Consider the following 20666-nt stretch of genomic DNA (forward strand, 5'->3'; position numbering starts at 1 on the left):
TCTATCTGCTGAGACAAACACAGGAACTCTATGAACACAATTAAAACTAGATCCAAATAATTGGAAAAACATTAACTGCTAGTGGGTAGAATGAGCTAACATAACAAAAATGACAATCCTACCCAAACTAATTTACTTATTTAGTGCCATTGGGGATATAGACTCTAAATAATCACCCTAGTGCAAATATCAATAACATGGAAATAGGTTTTGATCAATGACACATGTAAAATCCAGTGGAATTGTGTGTTGGATATGGCAGGGGGATGAGAGGAAGGGAGGGAAAGAACATGAATCTTGTAACCAGAGAAAAATATTCTAAATTAATTAATTAAATAAAATTTTACACATTAAAAAAAGAAAATTATCTCTTTGAATTGATTTTCCCATTTTTTTGCATACATATCTTAGAATCATGCTTAGAACTTAGTAAATACTTAATACTGTCTGATTAATTGAGAAGATATCAAAGAGGCATTCCCATCCCACTCATTCTCTCTCACCCTCAATCCATTCTTTATGCTATTTCAATTCAATAAATTCAATAAACACTTATTAAATGCCTACTATGTGCCAGCAACTATACATTTTCTTATCAAAATATATAACATATAACAAGAATATTTTAAGTATTTTCAAATCATTAAATCACATTATAATATATACACAAAAATGTATCGACAATTTATTATTCAACATACTGAATTGTTCAGTGATTAAATATATAAAATGTTCTAGCTTAAAAGAATGTTCTATAAGAAAATCTACTTGTTCAAATTGAAATTAAAACAATAAAGCACGTAGATGCAAAAAACTTTAATCATAGCCAAAAAACAAATGAAGAGAAAAGTATTTGTTTACTGGATTCATTTATACCAACAAAATAAAAGAACAGGATTTCTGCATGAACTATAATTGAAGACTAAAAAAAGGGGGAGAGTTATTTTTTATTTTGCATATTTCAGGTGATAGAAAATTCAAGGGGAAGAAAGAAATTATGGCAAAGCTTCCAGTCTATGGTTATACTAAAGTCATAGAAATCCTCAGAGCCTTCATAAAATTTTCTTGTAGTCTAGGTAGCTGAGATAATCCCCTTTAAAAATGTTCTAATAAACATGCAAAATATACTGAATAATGGAGACAAAAAGGAAATTAGAAATTTTGACATTTATATTAAGAAGAACCAGAAATAAGAAGTTATCAATATAGAGAAAAATAGTAAATATGTAAAGTCTTATCATAATGAACTTTATGGGAAAAGTTGCAATTTTTTCCTTTACTAGAATGTTATTATATAAAATATTATTTGAAATAATAGATCAGCACACAACTATAACAGAGACATTTTGATTTTTCTGATATAATACAATGTCATTAAAAAGCTAAAATAACATTCCTGAAATAAAAGACCAACCTGCTGTTCATGTCTTTTCTTGGCATCTTCTAACTGCCATAAAAACTCTTTAGATTGTTTCTCACGAAGAGATTTGGATCTAGTTAGATCTGCCTCCACTTTTTCCATCTAAAATTTAAAATGAGAGTTACATTTTAAAAAACAGTGTCCATTATTAAGAAATGTCAAACAAGATATCTATTCTTATGGTATAGACACACATTCTGCAATTTCTAGGCATATGTACAATACAAAAAAAAATCACATACATATCATCCTTCCCCCCTTCATATAACTTTCCAGTTTTCATATATCCCCATTGTCAACCAATAGTACTAATGGCCCACCTTTAACACCTAAGAATGACATTACTAAAATCTTTTGTAAAAGCAGGAAGGATGAAGTCAATTAACAATGGTTTTTGATCACTTACAACTTGAAGAATATCCTCTATAGTAAAGGTTATAAATTTTCTACGACTATCAATAGCACTACAATTCTTCAGCATCTACAAATTTTATCAGGATCACCATTTCAGAATTTGAAAAAGAAAGAAAAATTCAATGCATTGAATTCTTAAACTGCTATTTAAAAGAGTAAAATATTATTGTGTTCTATGCTATATATGACTTTATTAATTATGTACTACAACATCATGATGCAATGATTTTAGTACCTCCTGTCAGAAGAAAATTTAAGGAGTGTATTGTGCCCCACCTTTATGTATCATTTACTACCATTAAAAATCCATCAAGTCCTATTTAGAAACTAAAATTTAGAACTAAAATAAAGCTGAGGATTAATTCTAAAAGCTTAGAAAATATTTAACTGCTCTCAAATTCAATTCTTAGTGAAAGTAGTGAATCAAATCAGGTAAAGAATTTCTAGAGGAAGCATGATCTAACTTATTTGAGATTTTAAATTTGAAGCAGAGGCCTGAAATTAAAATTAGCATTGTTGATTTTTTCAATATTCAAATACATCTGTAATATTATTAATTTGGATGTTCTTAGCAACAATGCAGATTTCTTACCCTCTATGTCTACTGAGCCTTTGTAACTCTTATCCATAAGTTTACCTCTTTTAAGGTCTCCTCTAAGTTTGCCAGGAAAGCACAATTTTAGGGATTAAAAATTCAAGATCACCACTAACTACAAATAGGCAACAAAATAGGGCCTTGGTTGAAGATTTTGAATAGTTCAGATCAGGATCAACCTGGGGTCTGTGAAAATATCAAAAAATATTTTGATGACCATATTTTAATATAAATGGTTAATATAAAAAAATTCAGAAGACTAGGTTCATAGGTTTCACCACACTGTCAAAAGTATCCATGGTACAAAAATACATGGTTAAGAAGTTCTTATCTAGACATTACTGAATAATTATTTGAGCACTTACACAAGGCATATTGAATATAAATGCAATAAAATTCTATGAATTTATCTGACAACCCTACTGAATTTTAAAAATTGGTTACAGAATTATTTCATAGTATGCCAAAGTTATTTGTATTTACAAACATAACATGATAAATAATCTTAACTGTAATTTCCCTTGTCCTACAACTCTTTAAATTCATAGTACATATAATAATGCTTGGCAAATGATTGTTTATAAAGCTAAATCACATTTCCTCATGATCAAGGTACACTCAGAAGTAGACCGTGTACTTACTATAATTCATTTGGGGTACTGAAACATTTACTAACAGGGGTAGTCAAATAAAAATTTCCTAATTTTGCCATATGGCCTCAACTCATTTCTATATTGATGTCTAATGATTTTAGAGCTACATACTTAGATTCTTTTCATAATCTCCAGGCTTTCTCACCTTCAACGTTTCTTGTATTTTGTTCTAGTATATTTTATTTCATCTTATTATTCATTCCTACCTTAAAAATATTTACAAATTAAAAAGTTTTTGTACAAACAAAACCAATGTAACCAAAATCAGAAGGGTAGCAACAAATTGGGAAACAATCTTCATAAAAACCTCTGACAAAGGTTTAATTACTAAAATTTATAAAGAACTAAATCAATTGTACAAAAAATCAAGCCATTCTCCAATTGACAAATGGGCAAGGGACATGAACAGGCAATTCTCAGCCAAAGAAATCAAAACTATTAATAAGCACATGAAAAAGTGCTCTACATCTCTTATAATCAGAGAGATGCAAATCAAAACAACTCTGAGGTATCATCTCACACCTAGCAGATTGGCTAACATGACAGCTATGCAAAGTAATGAATGCTGGAGGGGATGTGGCAAAGTGGGGACATTAATTCATTGCTGGTGGAGTTGTGAATTGATCCAACCATTCTGGAGGGCAATTTGGAACTATGTCCAAAGGGCGATAAAAGACTGTCTGCCCTTTGATCCAGCCATAGCACTGCTGGGCTTGTACCCCAAAGAGATAATGGACAAAAAGACTTGTACAAGAATATTCATAGCTGCGCTCTTTGTGGTGGCCAAAAATTGGAAAATGAGGGGATGCCCTTCAATTGGGGAATGGCTGAACAAATTGTGGTATATGTTGGTGATGGAATACTATTGTGCTAAAAGGAATAATAAAGTGGAGAAGTTCCATGGAGACTGGAACAACCTCCAGGAAGTAATGCAGAGCGAGAGGAGCAGAACCAGGAAAACATTATACACAGAGACTGATACATTGTGGTACAATCGAAGGTGATGGACTTCTCCATTAGTATCAATGCAATCCCTGAACAATCTGCAGGGATCTAAAAAAAAATACTACCCACAAGCAGAGGATAAACTGTGGGAGTAAAAACACCGCTGAAAAGCAACTGCTTGACTACAGGGTTGGAGGAGATAAGACTGAGGAGAGACTCTAAATGAACACTATAATGCAAACTCCAACAACAGGGAAATGGGTTCGAGTCAAGAACACATGTGATAACCAGTGGAATCATGCGTCGGCTATGGGAGAGGGAAAGGCGGGGGGGGGGGGGGGGGAGGAGAGGGGAGGAAAAGAAAACGATCTTTGTTTCCAGTGAATAATGTATGAAAACGACCAAATAAAATAATATTAAAATTAAAAAAAAATATTTAGTAGCTCCTTAAATATAGGATGAAGTAAAAATTTCTCAACCTGACAATCAAAGCTCTCTATAAACTGTCCCGAACAAAATATCTAAGATTCTTCACACTTTTTCTATCTTCTCAACATCATCTCACAAAACAACTTAAAAAATGCTTATTTTACAAATCTAATGTTGCTTCTCCCCCCAAAATTCAGATTTTCCATTTTCTAAACTTCTATGGCATTTATTTTCCATATCACTGTATTATAGTCAATAAAATGAAATGTTCTTTGGCTATATTGTAGAAATTAACTTGAATATTCAGATATAACTTGAATATTTCCTCAAATACACTATAAGTTCCTAGATAGTAAAGATACTCCATATTTTTTCTGCATCCCTTTTAGCCCTCAACAATTGATCTCTACAAAACAGGAATTCAATAAATTATTATAGAATTAATAAGCAAATCAATGAATGAATAAACAGAAGAACCTGTTTCATTCTATAATTCTGAATATCTGATCTAAATCTAGATCTTCATATGTGAAAAAATTTTAGTTACTTCTTAGTTTAGCAAAGTATGAAATAAGACTGGAGATTAAAATTGTGTGGGGTAGATAGATGGCACAGTACATAGAGTGCCAGGTCTAGTGTCATCAAGACTTAATTATTGAATTCAAGTGAGGCCTCAGACACTAAAAGCTGTGTGATGCTGGGCAAGTTACTTAATCCTGTTTGCCTCAATTTCCTCATCTGTAAAATGAATTGGATAAGGAAATAACAAATCACTTCAGTATCTTTGCTAAGAAAACCCCAAATGGGGTCACAAAGAGGTAAACAGAGCTGAAACAACTGAACAATGAAAAAATAAATTGTTGAAAATATAAAATAAGAAAATCTTAGTTTTAAACACTGAAAATAATTCTTAAGAGAAGATTGCCTATTTTATTCAAAATAAGTAATTCAAATGCTCACTTTAAAAATATGTACATGCATACATAAAATCATATAAGGTAAAGAAAGGTGAAAATGAGTTATAAATGATATTATAAAGAAATAAAATCTATAAATTCATTTAAATGCTAATTATACTGACAGAAAAAGCCAGGCCCCACTCCATTCTTATTCCCTAATTCAACAAAATTTAGAAAGTACTTCTGAAATGGTTAAACTACATAGAAAACTATGCGATCCTTTGTTGCCATAGATACCAAAGACTCTAAGTCATGAAGTCAGTAGATCATTCTATATTCCATTTAACTTCAAGTAAAACAAACATCACCCCTAATATCATCTTAACTTATATTCAAGAAAAGGTAAATATATTTTTTTAGTATGGAAGATTAAAACAATCTCATTTTCATAGCTGTGGTGATTACTATAAAGTAATTTTAATAATGTAGAGCTCCCCCACCCCACCTAAACAGCTAGATCCAGCGCCCACCAGAACCAGCAACTGAGCAAGGGGAACCTCTAGAGTAAGCAACTCCTTAACTCTATACACAGAGAACCTTCCCAGCTCACTCAGATTTCTGACTAAAAAGGGAAGGTAAAATATCCATAGTGATGGATAATTGCACACAGGAGACTCAAAATCCTTCCAAAGACAATACAATCAAAAGCCACCAGAGGACAGGGAAACTAACATTCCTCCCCTAGAGACTGTACCAAGAGATCTGACAAAACTCCAAGAGGGGAGACTGACAGCCCCAAAACCAAAACAAAATGAGAGGAGCAAGAGCACAGCCAAATACGGGGAGCAAAGAAGGGATAAACACGAGCAAACAACAGAAAAAGAAGAAAGAACTTACAATAGACAGCTTCTGCACAGGTAATGAGCAAAGAGCGAATGAAACAGAGGGGGAGGACCCAGCAAAAGAAAAATCAGAAATCCCAGAGAATTGGATACAGGCTTTGGAAGAACTCAAAATGCAGTTCAAAACACAATTAAGAGAGGCTGAAGACAATTGGGAAAAGAACTTAAAAACTAAGATAAGTCATCTGGAAACAGAAAATAGTGTCTTGAAAGCCAAAATCAACCAGCTGGAAAAATGAGGCAAAGGAGATGAAAGATGAGGCAAAGCAGAGGAAAGATGAGGTGAAGAAGATGAACGATGACTTCCAAAGAAAATCCGACCAAAAGGAAAAGGACGACCAAAAAACGAAGGATGAAATCCAGTCTTTAAGAACCAGAATACAACAACTTCAATCGAGTGACCTCACAAGGCAGCAAGACACTATAAAACAAAACAAAAAGAATGAAAAAATTGGGGAAAATATGAAGCATCTCATTCACAAAACAGAGGATTTAGAAAATCGTTCAAGGAGAGACAATTTAAGAATTATTGGCCTACCAGAAGACCATGACAAAAGAAAAAGCCTGGACCTTATATTACAGGAAATTATTAAAGAAAACTGCCCTGAAATCCTTGAACAAGAGGGAAAAGTGGAGATTGATAGAATCCACAGATCACCTCCTGTACTAAATCCCCAACTGACAACACCCAGGAATGTTATAGCCAAATTCAAGAACTATCATACCAAAGAAAAGATATTACAAGCTGCCAAGAAGTCATTCAGATACCAAGGAACCACAGTGAGGATAACTCAGGATCTGGCTGCATCCACACTGAAAAAAAGAAAGGCATGGTATACGATATTCCGGAAAGCAAGGGAACTAGGTCTACAACCAAGAATCAACTACCCAGCAAAACTGACTACATTCTTACAGGGGAAAGTATGGTCATTCAACAAAATAGAAGAATTTCAAGAATTTGTAAACAAAAGACCAGAGCTGAACAGAAAATTTGATGTCCAAGCACAGAACTCAAGAGAATCATCAAAAGGTAATTAAAAAAGAGGGGAAAAAAGAAAAACAAAAAATTTTTTTAAGAGACTCAATAAGTTAAAATGATATGTATCCCTATAAGAAAAGCGGTCATTGGTAACTCTTAAAAACTGTTATTAGCTGGGCAGCAAAAAGAAGTATACTTACAGGGAACAGCAACAAAACTGTATAGGATGAAAGGACAAGACATAAATAGGTATATAGATATGTGCATGCAAAAATACATACACATGAGTATGCATATGTATATATATATATATGTATATATATGTATATATATATAACTAGAGCTTAAAAATAAGTTAATATTAAAAGAAATAGGAAAAGAAACAAATGGGAGTAAATTTATATGTCATAAATAAACTCATGGTGGGAGGGAGGAGAACATTAATACACTGGAAGGGTAAAGAGGTCAGAGACAGGAAATACTCAACTTTTATGTGCTTTGAAAGTGATTCAAAGAGGGAAAAACAATCCAATGCATTGGGGGCAGAGAATAGATTTGCACCCTATAGGGGAGTAGAAGGGTAACAAACGGTCTGGTGGGGAGGGAAGCAGTACAAGAGAGAGAGGGAGCAGGGGGTTAATTTTAGAAAGACTATAGGGAAAATAAGGGGGGGATAAATAGGGAGGGGGATAGAAAGGGAAGTAAAAAAAGGGTGGGAACAAGGGGGACTGTTCAAAAGCAAACATTGGTGTAGAAGGAAATAGTGAAAGAAGAAAAGGCAGGAAAAGGAGCAGAAATCAAAATGCTGGGAAATACACAGCTAGTAATCATAACTCTGAATGTGAATGGAATGAACTCACCCATAAAACGCAAGCGAATAGAAGAGTGGATTAGAGTCCAAAACCCTACCATATGCTGTCTACAAGAAACACATATGAGAAAGGTAGATACACATAGGGTGAAAGTAAGAGGGTGGAGCCAAATCTATTGGGCATCAACAGACAAAAAGAAGGAAAAAATGCAAAGGAAGGAGGACTTGTAGTCCTAGATCTCAAACTACACTATAAAGCAGTGGTTATCAAAACAATTTGGTACTGTCTAAGAGACAGAAAGGAGGATCAGTGGAATAGACTTGGCGTAAATAATCTCAGCAAGACAGTTTATGACAAACCCAAAGACCCTAGCTTTTGGGAGAAAAATCCATTATTTGATAAAAACTGCTGGGAGAATTGGAAGACAGTGTGGAAGAGATTAGGAATTGATCAACATCTCACACCCTACACCAAGATAAATTCAAAATGGGTGAATGACTTAAACATAAAGAAGGAAACCATAAGTAAATTAGGTGAACACAGAATAGTATACCTGTTAGGCCTTTGGGAAGGGAAAGATTTTAAAACCAAGCAAGACTTAGAAAGAGTCACAAAATGTAAAATAAATAATTTTGACTACATCAAATTAAAAAGGTTTTGTACAAACGAAACCAATGTAACTAAAATCAGAAGGGTAGCAAAAAATTGGGAAACAATCTTTATAAAAACCTCTGACAAAGGTTTAATTACTCAAATTTACAAAGAGCTAAATCAACTATACAAAAAATCAAGCAATTCTCCATTTGATAAATGGGCAAGGGACATGTACAGGCAGTTCTCAGCCAAAGAAATCAAAACTATTGGGGACTTCCGGTCAAGATGGCAGCTTAGAGAAAGCTAAAGTTCAGATCTCCAGAAACCCTTCCCTACTGAACTCAAACTATATGCTCCTAAGCCACTGAAATTCAAAACAAACAACAGCATAGACCCCGGGAATCCTCCTCCTGGACCTGGACCTGGATCAAAAGATAAGGCCCCCCCAAAAGCCAGAACACGAGATCACTTGGACCTAAGGGGTAGGCAGAAGGAAGGTCCCAGGACCCATGCCAAAACCCAGAGCACTGAGTCCGAGGCAGCAGAGGGAACCTCAGAGCCTCAGGGCCGGCTATCCTGAAGGCCTCTTCCTGAAAACAACCTGACCCAGTCGAGGGGGCACCCAGACAGCAGGGAAACAGAGCCTGTAGCCCCGTGATCAGATTCTTCCATCTGAGTCTCACCGAAGGTCCCTGCCTCAGGGCATCCTCAATCTGAGGTTAATCCAACCACCAGCCCTCAGAGCTCCAGGAAGCCACGGCCCCTCCCCCTCAGAGAGCAGGGTCCTCTGAAACAACAGTAACTTTCAGGGCTGGCAAAAGGGCCTCGGGAGCCAGCTATTCTGAAGGCCACTTCCTGAAAATAACCTGACCCAGTCGCGAGGGCACACAGAAAGCAGGGAAAAAGAAAGAGACAGTGGAGCCTGCAGCACCCAGGCTGGATCCTTCCATCCGAGTCTCAAGGTCCCTGCCTCAAAGCATACTCAGTTGAACCCAGAGAAAGTTAACCTTATCAGGAGCCCTCAGAGCTCCGGGAAGCTGTGGCCCCTCCCACCTCAGAGTGCTGGCTCTCCTGGCCAGCTAAGGCACAGAAACAAACACCCAGAGGAAAAGGCCGAGCCAGGCTCAGAGTGTGGAAGTAAGGCAACAGAGAAGCATCGGGAGGGAACTGAGGAGGGCAGTAACATGGAAACACCAACAATTCCTGGTTTCCCCGGGAAGACAGAAAAACAATTGCATAGAAAGGACAATCTGCCTAGGGCTAAAACCTCTGAACACCAGACAGAGATAAGAAAAGCTAGTCCTCCCCACTCAGATAGAGATTGCAAACTCCACAGAAGCACAAAAGCCCCAAAACTCCAAGAAAAACAAGAAGAACGGGGTGACTTTGGACATATTTTATGGAGCAAAAATACAAAATACATAGGAGATAGAAAATGATACACAAGAAAATGCTCCGAAACCTTCCAAAGGAAATGGAAACTCTCCACAAACCCATGAAGAATTTGAATCAGAAATGACCAAAAAGATGGAAGCCTTCTGGGAGGAAAAGTGGGAAATAATGCAAAAGAAATTCACACATCTACAAAACCAGTTTGACCAAACTGAAAAGGAAAACCAGGCTTTAAAGGTCAGAATTAGGCAACTCGAAGACAACGAGCACATAAAAGAGCAAGAATCAATAAAACAAAGATAAAAGATCAAGAAATTAGAAGAGAACATAAAATATCTCACTGACAAGGTGACAGACTTGGAAAATAGAGGAAGAAGAGATAATTTAAGAATAATTGGACTTCCAGAAAAGCCAAAAATAAACAGCAAACTCGACATCGTAATACAAGATATAATCAAAGAAAATTGCCCAGAGATTCTAGAACAAGGGGGCAATACAGCCACTGACAAAGCTCACAGAACACCCTCTACACTAAATCCCCAAAAGTCAACTCCCAGGAATGTAATTGCCAAATTCCAAAGCTTTCAAGCAAAAGAAAAAATCTTACAAGAAGCTAGAAAAAGACAATTTAGATATGAAGGAATGCCAATCAGGGTCACACAAGACCTTGCAATATCCACTCTGAATGACTGTAAGGCATGGAACATGATTTTCAGAAAGGCAAGAGAGCTGGGTCTAAAACCAAGAATCAGCTATCCATCAAAAACTGTCTATATACTTCTAGGGGAAAGTATGGGCAGTCAACAAAATAGAAGATTTCCAACTTTTTGCAAAGAAAAGACCAGAGCTCTGTGGAAAATTGGACATCCAAACACAAAGAGCAAGGACTACCTGAAAAGGTAAATATGAAGGAGAGGGAAAAGGAGAAAAATGTTATCTTTTTCTTTTATTCAAACTCTCTTCTATAAGGACTACATTTATATCAATCTATGTATACTAACATGTGGGGAAAATGTAATGTGTAAATAGGGGGAAAAGAAAGACCAAATAGAATAATCTTTCTCACACAAAGGTTCACACGGGAAGGGGAGGGGAAGAAAACTCCTATAAGAAGGAGAGGAAGAGAGTTTTTACTTAAACCTTACTCTCAGGGAAATCAACTCTGAGAGTGAAGAACATCCAGATCCATTGGGATCGTGAACTCTATCTTACCCAACAAGGGAAGGGAGAAGGGAAAACCAAGGGGGAAGGGGGAGGGAACACAAAAAATGGAGGGAAGAAGAAGGGGGAGGGGGAAGGAACAAAAAAGGAAGGACTAGACAGGGAAACATCTCAAGGGAGGGGAAAAGAGGGACTGATTTAAAGTAAATCACTGGACTAAAAGGTAGAGCTGAAGAAGAAAGGTTAGAATTAGGGAGCAATATCAAAATGCCAGGGAGTCCACCAGTGACAGTCATAACTTTGAATGTGAATGGGATGAACTCACCCATAAAACGTAGATGAATAGCAGAATGGATTAGAATCCAAAACCCTACCATATGTTGTCTTCAAGAAACACACATGAGGCACGGGTAGACACCCACAAGGTCAGAATTAAAGGATGGAGTAAGACCTTCTGGGCCTCAACTGACAGAGAGAAGGCAGGAGTGGCAATCATGATATCTGATAAAGCCAAAGCAAAAATAGACCTGATCAAAAGGGATAGGGAAGGTAATTATATTAATCAACATGTATGCACCAAATAATATAGCACCCAAATTTTTAATGAAGAAACTAGGAGAATTGAAGGAAGAAATAGACAGTAAAACCATATTAGTGGGAGACTTAAACCAACCATTATCAAATTTAGGTAAATCAAATCAAAAAATAGATAAGAAAGAGGTAAAAGAAGTGAATGAAATCTTAGAAAAATTCGAATTAATAGACATATGGAGAAAAATAAATAGGGACAAAAAGGAATACACCTTCTTCTCAGCACCACATGGCACATACACAAAGACTGACCATACATTAGGTCACAGAAACATGGCACACAAATGCAGAAAAGCAGAAATAATAAATGCAGCCTTTTTAGATCACAATGCAATAAAAATAATGATCAATAATGGTACATGGAAAACCAAATCAAAAACTAATTGTAAATTAAACAATATTATACTCCAAAATCGTTTAGTTAGAGAAGAAATCATAAAAACAATTAATAATTTCACTGAGGAAAATGACAATGGTGAGATATCCTTTCAAAACTTTTGGGATACAGCCAAAGCGGTAATCAGAGTTAAATTCATATCCCTGAGTGTACATATTATCAAACTAGGGAGAGCAGAGATCAATCAATTGGAAATGCAAATAAAAAAACTCAAAAGCGATCAAATTAAAATCCCCCAGCAGAAAACCAAATTAGAAATCCTAAAAATTAAGGGAGAAATTAATAAAATCGAAAGTGATAGAACTATTGATTTAATAAATGAGACAAGAAGCTGGTACTTTGAAAAAACAAAAAAAAAAAACAAACAAAATAGCCAAAGTACTGGTCAATCTAATTAAAAAAGGAAAGAAAAAAAGCAAATTAACAGCATTAAAGACGAAAAGGGGGACATCACCTCCAATGAAGAGGAAATTAAGGGAATCATTAAAAATTACTTTGCCCAATTATATGGCAATAAATACACCAATTTAGGTGATATGGATGAATATATACAAAAATACAAACTGCTTAGACTAACAGAAGAGGAAATAGAATTCTTAAATAATCCAATATCAGAAAATGAAATCCAACAGGCCATCAAAGAACTTCCTAAGAAAAAATTCCCAGGGCCCGATGGATTCACCAGTGAATTCTATCAAACATTCAGAGAACAGTTAATCCCAATACTATACAAACTATTTGACATAAGCAAAGAGGGAGTTCTACCAAACTCCTTTTATGACACAAACATGGTACTGATTCCAAAACCAGGCAGGTCAAAAACAGAGAAAGAAAATTATAGATCAATCTCCCTAATGAATATAGATACAAAAATCTTAAAAAGACTCCAGCAAGTGATCAGAAGGGTCATCCACCATGATCAAGTAGAATTTATACCAGGGATGTAGGGCTGGTTTAATATTATGAAAACCATGCACATAATTGACCACATCAACAAACAAACCAACAAGAATCACATGATTATCTCAATAGACGCAGAAAAAGCCTTTGATAAAATACAACACCCATTCCTATTAAAAACACTAGAAAGCATAGGAATAGAAGGGTTGTTCCTAAAAATAATAAACAGTATATATCTAAAGCCATCAGCTAATATCTTCTGCAATGGGGATAAACTAGATGCATTCCCAATAAGATCAGGAGTGAAACAAGGATGCCCATTATCACCTTTACTACTTAACATTGTACAAGAAACACTAGCAGTAGCAATTAGAGAAGAAAAAGAAATTGAAGGCATCAAAATTGGCAAGGAGGAGACCAAGTAATCACTCTTTGCAGATGACATTATGGTCTACTTAAAGAATCCTAGAGAATCAACCAAAAAGCTAATTGAAATAATCAACAACTTTAGCAAAGTTGCAGGATACAAAATAAACCCACATAAGTCATCAACATTTCTATATATCTTCAACACAGCTCAGCAGCAAAAACTAGAAAGAGAAATCCCATTCAAAATCACCTTAGATAAAATAAAATACCTAGGAATCTATCTCCCAAGACAAACACAGGAACTATATGAACACAACTACAAAACACTCTCCACACAACTAAAACTAGACTTGAGCAATTGTAAAAACATTAACTGCTCATGGATAGGATGAGCCAATATAATAAAAATGACCATCCTACCCAAACTTATTCATCTATTTAGTGCCATACCAATGGAACTACCAAAATATTTCTTTACTGATTTAGAAAAAACCATAACAAAGTTCATTTGGAAGAACAAAAGATCAAGGATATCCAAGGAAATAATGAAAAAAAAAACACAAATGATGGGGGCCTTGCAGTACCAGACCTTAAAGTATATTACAAAGCAGCAGTCATCAAAACAATTTGGTACTGTCTAAGAGACAGAAAGGATGATCAGTGGAATAGACTGGGGGCAAGAGACCTCAGCAAGACAGTATACGATAAACCCAAAGATCCCAGCTTTTGGGACAAAAATCCACTATTCGATAAAAACTGCTGGGAAAATTGGAAGACAGTGTTGGAGAGATTAGGAATTGATCAACATCTCACACCCTACACCAAGATAAATTCAAAATGGGTGAATGACTTAAACATAAAGAAGGAAACCATAAGTAAGTTGGGTAAACACAGAATAGTATACATGTCATACCTTTGGGAGGGGAAAGACTTTAAAACCAAGCATGACATAGAAAGAGTCACAAAATATAAAATAAATAATTTTGACTACATCAAATTAAAAGGCTTTTGTACAAACAAAACCAATGTAACTAAAATCAGAAGGGAAACAACAAATTGGGGAAAAATCTTCATAGAAACCTCTGACAAAGGTTTAATTACTCAGATTTATAAAGAGCTAAATCTATTGTACAAAAATCCAAGCCATTTTCCAATTGATAAATGGGCAAGGGACATAAATAGACAGTTTTCAGATAAAGAAATCAAAACTATTAATAACCACATGAAGAAGTGTTCTAAATCTCTTATTATCAGATAGATGCAAATCAAAATAACTCTGAGGTATCGCCTCACATCTAGCAGATTGGCTAACATGATCGCAAAGGAAAGTAATGAATGCTGGAGGCGATATGGCAAAGTAGTGACATTAATTCATTGCTGGTGGAGTTATGAACTGATCCAACCATTCTGGAGAGCAATTTGCAACTATGCCCAAAGGATGATAAAAGAATGTCTACCCTTTGATCCTGCTGGGTTTGTACCCCAAAGAGAAAATGGACAAAAAGACTTGTACAAAAATATTCATAGCTGCGCTCTTTGAGGTGGCCAAAAATTGGAAAATGAGGGGATGACCTTCAATTGGGGAATGGTTGAACAAATTGTGGTATATGTTGGTGATGGAATACTATTGTGCTCAAAGGAATAATAAAGTGGAGGAATTCCATGGAGACTGGAACGACCTCCAGGAAGTGATGCAGAGCAAGAGGAGCTGAACCAGGAGAACATTGTACACAGAGACTAATACACTGTGGTATAATCAAACGTAATGGACTTCTCCATTAGTAGCGGTATAATGTCCCTGAATAATCTGCAGGGATCTAGGAAAAAAAACACTATTCATAAGAGAAGACAAACTGTGGGAGTAGAAACACCGAGAAAAAGCAACTGCCTGAATACAGAGGTTGAGGGGACATGACAGAGGATAGACTCTAAATGAACACTCTAATGCAAATACGTACAACATGGCAATGGGTCCGAATCAAGAACACATGTGATACCCAGTGGAATCACGCGTCAGCTATAGGGGGTGGGGTGGGGAGGAAAAGAAATGATCTTTGTCTTTAATGAATAATGCTTGGAAATGATCAAATAAAATATTATTTTAAAAAAGAAAAGAAAAAAGAAATCAAAAATAAGCACATGAAAAAGTGTTCCAGATCTCTTATAATCAGAGAGATGCAAATCAAAACAACTCTGAGGTACCACCTCACACCTAGCAGATTGGCTAACATAACAGCTATGGAAAGTAATGAATGCTGGAGGGGATGTGACAAAGTAGGGACACTAATTCATTGCTGGTGAAGTTGTGAATTAATCCAACCATTCTGGAGGGCAATTTGGAACTATGCCCAAAGGGCGACAAAAGAATATCTACCCTTTGATCCAGCCATAGCACTGCTGGGTCTGTACCCCAAAGAGATAATGGACAAAAAGACTTGTACAAAAATATTCATAGCTGCACTCTTTGTGGTGGCCAAAAATTGGAAAATGAGGGGATGACCTTCAATTGGGAAATGGCTGAACAAATTGTGGTATATGTTGGTGATGGAATACTATTGTGCTAAAAGGAATAATAAAGTGGAGGAATTCCTTGGAGACTGGAACAACCTCCAGAAAGTAATGCAGAGTGAAAGGAGCAGAACCGGGAAAACATTGTACACAGAGACTGATAGATTGTGGTACAATCGAAGGTAATGGATTTCTCCATTAGTGGCAATGCAATGTCCCTGAACAATCTGCAGGGATCTAGGAGGAAAAACAGTATCCACAAGCAGAAGATAAACTGTGGGAGTAAAAATACTGATGAAAAGCAACTGTTTGACTACAGGGGTGGGGGGGATATGACTGAGGAGAGACTCTAATTGAACACTCTAATGCAAATACCAACAACATGGAAATGGGTTTGAATCAAGAGCACATGTGATACCCAGTGGAATTGCACGTGGGCTATGGGAGAGGTGGTGGGAGTGAGGGGAGGGAAGAAAAGAAAACGATCTTTGTTTCCAATGAATAATGTTTGGAAATGACCAAATAAAAATTAAAAAAAAATCCTTCCAAAGAAAACAAAAAAAGACAGTGACCTTCGAAAATTTTTATGGAGGAAAAACCCAGGCTACAGAGAAAACGCAGGACAAAATTAAAACAAAAGCAAAACTTTCTAAGAAAAATGCAAATTGTCCACAAGCTCTGGAAGTATTTAAATTGGATCTTATTAAAACAATGGAAGGCTTCTGGTGAGATAAATGGGGAATGGTTAAAAAAACAAGCAAACAAGAAATCATAGCTGAATACCAAAAAGGTTAAAGTAGAAAACCAGGCTTTAAGGGCCAGAACTGAACAACTGGAAACCAATAATCTTGCAAAACAGCAAGAATTAACTAAGCAAAGTCAAAAGACTGACAACATAGAAGGAAACAAAATATCTGATTGACAAGGTGCCAGATGAGGAAAACAGAGGAAGGAGAGCAATTTTAGAATCATTGGTCTACCTGAAAAGCCAGAAATAATCAGAAATCTTGACATCATACAAGTAATCAAGAAAACTGCCCTGAAGTTCTTGAACAATGGGGCAAAATAGACATTGAAAGAGTTCACAGAACACCCTCTACACTACCAATTCCCAGTACTCTAATTGCCAAATTCCAGAGTTTTCAAACTAAGGAGAAAATTCTACAAAAAGCCAAAAATTCAGATTCTAAGGAGCACCAATCAGGATCACACAAAACCAGGCAGTTTCCATGCTAAAGGACTTCAAGGCCTGGAACACAATATTTAGTAAGGCAATAGAAGTGGGTCTTCAACCAAGAATTACCTATCCATCAAAACTGACTATATACTTCCAGGGGAAAGTATGGGCATTCAACAAAATAGAAGATTTCTAAATATTTGTAAAGAAAAGACCAGAACTAAGTGGGAAGTTTGTTATCCAAATACAAAGATCAAGAGAAACATGAAAATGTACATATGAAAGAGGGAAAGGGAGGAAAAAATTTTTTATTCAAACTCTCTTCTTTAAGGGCTACAATTAGATCAAATTATATTAATATATGGGGAAAATGTTACTTGTAACTCTCAAAAATTGTATTCATTATTATAGTAATTAGAAGAATCACTCATATGAAAAGATCGGGGCATTAAGGGCTATAAAATAATATGCAAAAACGAAAAAGGGGGGGAATAGATGATGGTACCAAGAGATACTTGAAGAAATAAAATAAATAGAATAATCTTTGTCACAGAAAGATACACATGGGAAGGGGAGGGGAAGAATACTCATAAGAAGGAGAAGAAGAGAGTGCTAATAGGTAATACTTAAACCTTACTCTCAGTGAAATCAACTCTGAGACAGAAGAGCATCTAGATCCATTGGGATCTTGAAGCCTATCTTATCCTACATGGTAAGGAATGAGGGAAAACTTAGAGGAGGAGGGAAGGGAATGCAGAAAGAGGGGAGGGAACTTAACAGACCCTAAAAAAAAAAACAAGAAGAAAACAAAAAGGGAGGGGCCAGAAAGGGAAGCATATTAAGGGAGGGGAATAGGGGGATTGATTAAAAGTAAACCACAGGTTTAAAATAGCAAAAGAAGAAAGGACAGAACTAGGAGAGGATATCAAAATGCTAGGGAATTCAAAAGTGACAATAGTAACTTTGAACGTGAATGGGATGAACTCACCCATAAAACATAGACAAATAGGAGTGTGAATTTGAAAAATATTCCACCCTAATCAGACTGTACTTTAGAAGATCTGATTTAGCTATTTCCTTATCACTAACAATGGAAATACTTGGAATAACAGAATCAGGTCTTGGAAACTCCACATTTCTCCATTCTTTTTAGTTTAACAAGGTTAGGAAGGTAGCATCAAACTCAAGATTAAATTATCTGAGAAAATGGCCTTCAACAGATATATAGAGAAAAAAAGGACAGACTCCTGGGCTGTCCTAAGTCAAGCTAAGTCATCATTGGTATAGATGAGATGCAGGAAAGTGATGTAAAATTGTCTATACAAGGTACGTCACTTTGTCTCTCCTCCTCTTTCCCTGGAGAGGCGACTCTGGCTGAGAGTGAGGAATGAGCTAGGCATTTCGACATCTTGGAGTGTTTGTGGCGAGTTTTGCCCTTGAACTGATTCAGGTTCTAGCATTTTGCTGAGCCCCTTTGGAGGTCAGGCTGATTCTTCCCTCCTTCACACTCAAACCTTACTTTCTAGATATCCTAATCTTCCTGCCCAGTACTAGCCTCTTCCTTCTTCCTTCTTCTTAATCTCCTCCAATATATCAATTAAATCACCATAAAATTTCCAGCTGAGTTTGGGTGTTTCATTAGGATTTTATAAGTAAAATCCTTGGTGACCAAATATAAATATTACATTCAGTCTCAGCCATAATTTTAACCCTTACAGGAGAGTGGATTAGAATCCATAATCCTACCATATGTTGTCTACAAGAAACACACCTGAGGCAAATATATACTCACAAGGTCAGAATTAAAGGATGGAGTAAGACCAATTGGGCTTCAACTGACAGAAAGAAGGCAGGAGTTACAATCATAATATCAGAAAAAGCCAAAGTAAAAATAGATCTGATCAAAAGAGATAGGGAAGGTAATTACATACTGATAAAAGGCAGTATAGACAATGAGGAAATATCACTACTGAACATGTATGCACCAAAGGGTATAGCACCCAAATTTCTAATAGAGAAACTAGTAGAATTGAAGGAGAAAATAGACATTGAAACTATACTAGTGGAAGACCTGAACCTACCACTATCAAATTTAGATAAATCAAATCAAAAAGTAAATAAGAAAGAGGTAAAATATGTGAATGAAATCTTAGAAAAATTAGAGTTAATACATATATGGAGAAAAATAAATGGGACAAAAAGGAATAACCCTTCTTTTCAGGAGCACATGGTAAATTCACAAAGATTGATACAAATATGGTACTGATTCCAAAGCCGGGCAGGTCAAAAACAGAGAAGAAAAACTACAGACCAATCTCCTTAATGAACATAGATGCAAAAATCTTAAATAGGATACTAGCAAAAAGACTCCAGCATGTCATGACAAGGGTTATTCACTATGATCAGGTGGAACTTATACCAGGAATGCAAGGATGGTTCAATATTAGGAAAACCATCCACATAATTGATCATATCAACAAATAAACTAACAAAAATCACATGATTATCTCAATGGATGCAGAAAAAGCCTTTGACAAAATACAACACTCATTCCTATTGAAAACACTAGAAAGTATAGCAATAGAAGGGTCTTTCCTAAAAATAATAAACTGTATCTATCCAAAATGATCATCCAACAGCATCTGCAATGGGGATAAACTAGATGCATTCCCAATAAGATCAGGAGTGAAACAAGGATGCCCATTATCACCTTTACTACTTAACATTGTACAAGAAACACTAGCAGTAGCAATTAGAGAAGAAAAAGAAATTGAAAGCATCAAAATAGGCAAGGAGGAGACCAAGCTATCACTCTTTGCAGATGATATGATGGTCTACTTAAAGAATCCTAGAGAATCAACTAAAAAGCTAGCTGAAATAATCAACAACTTTAGCAAAGTTGCAGGATACAAAATAAACCCCCATAAGTCATCAGCATTTGTATATATTTCCAACACATCTCAGCAGCAGGGATTAGAAAGAGAAATTCCATTCAAAATTACCCTAGACAATATAAAAATCTTAGGAATCTATCTGCCGAGACAAACACAGGAACTATATGAACACAACCATAAAACACTCTCCACACAACTAAAACTAGATCTGAACAATTGGAAAAACATTAACTGCTCATGGGAAGGACGAGCTAACATAATAAAAATGAGCATCCTACCCAAACTTATCTATCTCTTTAGTGCCATACCCATTGAACTTCCAAAAAAACCTTTTTTACTGAATTAGAAAAAAACCATAACAAATTCATTTGGAAGAACAAAACATGAAGGATATCCAGGGAAATAATGAAAAAAAAAATACAAAGGAAAATGGCCTTGCAGTACCAGATCTCAAACTATATTACAAAGCAGTGGTCATCAAAACAATTTGGTACTGGCTAAGAGGCAAAAAGGAGGATCAGTGGAAAAGACTTGGGGTAAATGACCTCAGCAAGACAGTCGATGACAAGCCCAAAGATCCCAGCTTTTGGGACAAAAATCCACTATTTGATAAAAACTGCTGGGAAAATTGGAAG

At 35.8% G+C, this 20666-nt stretch overlaps 1 protein-coding gene across 7 annotated transcripts in view; it reads right to left on the minus strand.

Annotated features, from left to right (window-relative positions):
• CEP112 (centrosomal protein 112) overlaps window positions 1-20666 on the minus strand; it is a 595424-nt gene that overhangs the window by 353320 nt on the left and 221438 nt on the right. For all 7 annotated transcript variants that reach the window (XM_056817269.1, XM_056817267.1, XM_007482762.3 and 4 more), the window contains exon 19: window positions 1415-1522. In XM_056817269.1, the coding sequence (XP_056673247.1) occupies window positions 1415-1522 (108 nt within the window). The remainder of the gene's footprint in view (window positions 1-1414; window positions 1523-20666) is intronic.

The sequence above is a fragment of the Monodelphis domestica genome, chromosome 2 (assembly GCF_027887165.1).
Source record: "Monodelphis domestica isolate mMonDom1 chromosome 2, mMonDom1.pri, whole genome shotgun sequence".
NCBI lineage: Eukaryota > Metazoa > Chordata > Mammalia > Didelphimorphia > Didelphidae > Monodelphis > Monodelphis domestica.